A 5,000-nucleotide genomic window follows, 5' to 3' on the forward strand; every position below is an offset into this window, starting at 1 on the left:
AATTTGTAACAAATAGTAGCAGTATATACATCTAATCTTATTTTAACACATGCATACGCATATACCAAACTCCATATGAGGAAAGTACCATTAGGTTATATGAAAATCACCCTTTAATAGCCTTGTGAATGTTTTCTTAAACTGCTGGTTAGCAAGTGCATAACAGAACGGATTAATTGGACTGTTGGCATAGCACAGGAAGTAAAAAAACATGTATACGTGGCTGTTGGTACAGAGACAGAAGGATTCCATTATCGCAATGATGTGGTAAGGGGTCCAGCAAGCGACAAAGGCACCCATGATGACAGAGATCGTTCTCAGTGCTTTGTTGGCCCGATTTTGAGACTTGGACTTCTTCTCCTCTGGGTCTTTCTTCTTCTTTTTGAAACGGACTTTCTTTCCCAAGTTCTTGAAGACAGTGTTCTTCTTGTGTTTTGGTTTCTCCTCAGCGTGAGACGTTTCGGCACAGCTGTCAGCTTCGATGCTACTCTCTCGACCCCTGCTGGTGGCCGAGGAGGTGTTTGCAGGTCCTCCGTTAGCAGGGGCTTTCGATTCCTCTTTGCATTTTGCCTTACTGTCATCCACGGCTGGTTTTACAGTGATTTCAGGTGGTGCCACTGCAATTGTTGTAGTGGTTGCTGGGTCCCTAGGAGGAGGTGTAGGAGGCGTAGGAGCCTTTTTAACTGGTTCTGAAGCTTTAGGCATAACATCATCCATGACTGGTGTAGGAGGAGGTGGTAGAGGTACTTCTTGGTCTGCTATCTTGCCTGGTGGTGATGCTTTGCCCTTTGGGCTTGATGATTCAGAGTGGACTATGTCATTGTGGAGAGAGCTATTCCCATTGATTGAAGGCATGGGTGTTGGTGTTACTGTATTTGATGGTGATGGGATGGCAGTTGAAGAATCAATTTGCTTCACATCTTCCTCTTGTGATGCTGTTGCATCTTGATGAGTCCAACTTGAAGAAACTGGAGTTTCAACTACTGGTGATGGGATAACTATGGAACTGTCATCCATAAACCTTAAATCATTGGTGTCCAACGATAACATAACATCAGATGCTAGAGGTCCAGTTGGTGAAGGTGTTACTAAGTTTAGAGATGTTGGCCTTTGTAGGGGTGGCTGGTCAGCAAACATAGCAGGAGGTTCTATTGGTCCAATAGCTGCTGCTGTGGAAGGGGACAGTGGTGTCGATGCAGCAATGGGAACGACCCCTAGACACCCTGTAGAACCAGGTGGAGGAGGGACAACTGGAACATCTCCCAATGGAGATACAACAGTGCTCCCACTGTTTGATCCCAGAATTGCTGCTGCAGAATTGGCTGGCTCGGGCTGGATGTTTGGAAGTGAAAGGCAGGGATCTGAGTTTTCTGAATCCAAGAGTGATTTCTCAATGTTGTGACTGATTATATCAGGAGATGAGGTTTTGTTTAGTTCTAATGATTGTGGAGGTTCGATTTTCTGGGAGCTACTGTGACTCTCAGGCTTCTCATACTCACTCCCAATACCACTACTGGATTTCTCTTGGTCTTGGTCCTTCTTGTCAATGAAACTTGTCGTCTCTGTCGGTGTTTTTGAGGATGTTTTTTGTGGAGAGGAAGCGTTACTGACAGCTGATGTATTTTGCTGAGATGTAGACTTTGGTTTGTCTTGGCTAAGAAGTGTACTTTGTGTTTTTGACATTGTCATCTTTCCCTGACCGTTGCCAGTCCCATTGGCTTCCTTCTTTTCATTAACCCTCTGTAACTCTGGACTTGGTCTGGCTGACGAGCAGGGTTTTGTACTTGGCGCTGTATTAGTCATGGTCACTAGAGCCTGTGCTTGCTTTTTCTTCTCCCGAGATTTTTTGGACATTTCATATGCTGTTTGATAAATTCCAGCATACAGAACAAATAGGACAATGAGTGGTATCCAGTAATAGCATACGATTAGGGAAGTATTAAACACTGGATCCTTGAGAAACTGCACCATACATTCACCAGGGAGGAGGTCTCGGTACCCAACAAAATGTTCCCAGCCAAAAATACTGACAAAAAAGAGAAGTGCGGGAACAACCCATGTCACCAACACCATCGCTATGACTCTGTTTTTGGTCCTCCATGATCTGTATTTCGCTGCGATTTTTACCGAACAAAACCGATCTATAGTAATCAGAAGCACTGTGAACTGTGAAACAAGGCAGACGGTGTAATCAACAGATAGCCACAGGTCACAAAGGATTGGTCCCAGGTCCCAGTAACCCACCAGGACATAAACGGTATAAAATGGCAAGGAGACGCTTCCTATGAGGATGTCTGTGACAGCTAAAGATGCCAAGAAGTAGTTCGATGGCTGTCGAATGGCTCGCTCACAGATGAACGACATCAGTACTAAGATGTTGCCTAAGACGGTGATGATGGTGCAGACTGTGAGGCAGATCCCGATGAAGATGGTAGAAGGGAGGCTGAAGGGCGGAGGAAGGTCGTAGATTGAAGTTTCCGAGGTGTTGCAGAGGGTACCATTGCCTTGACACTCTGAAGAACTATTGAGATACCAAATGCCTTCCTGGTCGTAATCCCTAGGACGAGACGCATCTAGGAAGTTACCAAGGGAACCATTTATGATTTCTACCCAGTGAGGGGACCCATCTGTCCCTGTTTCCCCAGGTAGGTATTGGCCATCCTTGTCACCATGGGGAAGCCCGCCAAGTCTAACTCTTCTCCTGAAAAGAGGAAACAAAGTATTATTGTCTTCGAATGTGCAATAATATCAAAAGTTAACCTTTTAGATCTGTTTATTTTTTATTCATCATATGTAACTTAACTCAACATAGTACAAGAAAACAGAAAAAATTTTGATATCAGAATATTTCAGAGTTATCGAAACGTTACGTTTCACAGAGAGACAGGTATAATAGTTTAACTTCAAGGGCAACAGTAACATACAAGCCAGGTAATATAATTTATGGTCATCAGGCAATTTAGGTGGTGAAGGGTACACTTCATGCAAACAGAAAATGAAAGTGGAAAGCTATAGTTCACAGTCACAGGTTTTTCAATTCAATTTTAGCCAATGTTTCAGTTTAATATTTACATATAGTGTTCATTATGACATACGAAATAGCTATTAGAATGACGGATGAGAAATGAAAATAAGATAAGTACAGTAAATAAAGGAAGAACCTGATGCAGACAGACATTAAAGAAGTGCTAATTGTGAACTCTTCAATTCACAACTTGGCATAAAGTATGCATACAGGTTACAGAGTTATGAACATTGCATCTTACAGGTAACGCTCGCGTGAACGTTATCTTAGAGTGAAATCACAACCGTACAACAAACTGAGTTGAAGAATTATTTCTAAACAGTGCTAATGCAAGTTATAGTTACAATTAAGGGAACACCCAAGCATTGTTGCCTAAGACAATATAAGTAAAAGCAAGTACCTCTCCTGCTAAAGGGAAGAGGTAGACAGGAGTTAATAAGCTGTTTCAGCTTCTACCTAGCGCAGTTTATGTTTATCATTATCAGATATTTAGGGGGAGAAGGTTAAGCGTTGCATAATTTAAACTAAGATAGCTAACCATGTAGCAGTTTTATATATATATATATATATATATATATATATATATATATATATTATATTTATATATATATACACATATATATATTGATGTAGGTTTGTATTTATAAGCATTATTTGCATTTTTACACTGGTAAATTTATAAAAATATTACTAATTTATCTATGAATATTACCACCCGTAAAAAAAGTAATTAAAACATGGAGGTGAAATATAGGTACGATAGCTTTCATGTATGTGATACTGGTGATTATATCGGTAACATTAGTGATGATACATTCATTACAATTTTTATTTCTTTGCCTGAAAGGGAGAGAGAGAGAGAGAGAGAGAGAGAGAGAGAGAGAGAGAGAGAGAGAGAGAGAGAGAGAGAGAGAGAGAGAGATTAAAGAAGAAGAAGGAAAAAACTCTGCACAGAGTCTCCGTGAGACCCAAATTGTTTGTAGGAGGAAAGTTTGTTGAAAGAAGACTTTGTTTGTGTGTTTGTCAACCTGTGGATGATTTGTTTGTATAAGATTCGACAACTCTTTCAGGAGAAAACCCTAAAAAGATGTTATTTTATCTCAGGCTGTGCGCACAAACGCCTGCGCATTCGCTTATACGTTAATACGTACATACGACCACACACACACACACGTATGTACAGTCTTGCTCTGAATTCCCTTGTCAAAAAAACTTATTTTTGTGGCCATAAAGAGACGCAATTTTGATAAATATTACCTGATTTTAAAAGAGCTTTTGAAATACACGTCTTATAAAGCTATGTATTTTGTATATTGAAAAAATACACAGTTAGAAAACTGTATGTTATTTCTACTACTTCTATTGTGTATATTAATTTCATTTTTTGACCCTTGAAAGTTGGACGCCAGTTTGATAAAAATGGTCTAGACCATCTCTTTAGACAGGGGCAAGTTTACCTTGAAAAATGAATGTTGTCATAAGAGTCCTTTAAATCAAAAACAGTAATAATATTTTTTACCCTTATTATTGTTTTGATACTATCATTATATTTAACACCTAGTGACGCATTCCAAATTGATAATCAACGTCATCCCACTAATTATTATCACTATTCCTTCAGTTCGCCCATTCAGTGAATGTTTTTCATTTTGTAAATAACCAACAAAATCAAATACCCTTTTCTTTTTCTTTGCAACACATTTGTTGTGTTCAGTGACTGGAAAACTGGTTGCTTAAATGTAAACAAGGACATATGCCCATTTGGCTTTAGGGATCTTTGAAAATATATGCTCATATTATTATTATTATTATTATTATTATTATTATTATTATTATTATTATTATTATTATTATTCTTGACTGTGGTGATGGGGATAGTCTTAGAGAGGCATTTGACGATTCATTTATATAAATTTCAATATGATTTTAAGTATTTTAAACTCAATTACTGTATAAATCAATGTTATTAGCCAGT

General features: G+C 38.9%; 1 protein-coding gene across 2 annotated transcripts in view; it reads right to left on the reverse strand.

The window, feature by feature from the left end:
• Positions 1-5,000, reverse strand: part of mAChR-B (muscarinic acetylcholine receptor) — a 520,252-nt gene that overhangs the window by 154,482 nt on the left and 360,770 nt on the right. Inside the window, exon 2 of one of the 2 annotated variants that reach the window (XM_067132299.1) lies at positions 1-2,701. This exon is cut by the window's left edge and continues 770 nt beyond it. The exons of the other annotated variant lie outside the window; for it this stretch is intronic. Within the exon in view, the coding sequence (XP_066988400.1) occupies positions 91-2,701 (2,611 nt within the window). The 3' untranslated portion in view covers positions 1-90. The remainder of the gene's footprint in view (positions 2,702-5,000) is intronic. 2 annotated transcript variants of the gene reach the window in all.

This window comes from Macrobrachium rosenbergii, chromosome 31 (assembly GCF_040412425.1).
Source record: "Macrobrachium rosenbergii isolate ZJJX-2024 chromosome 31, ASM4041242v1, whole genome shotgun sequence".
Lineage (NCBI taxonomy): Eukaryota > Metazoa > Arthropoda > Malacostraca > Decapoda > Palaemonidae > Macrobrachium > Macrobrachium rosenbergii.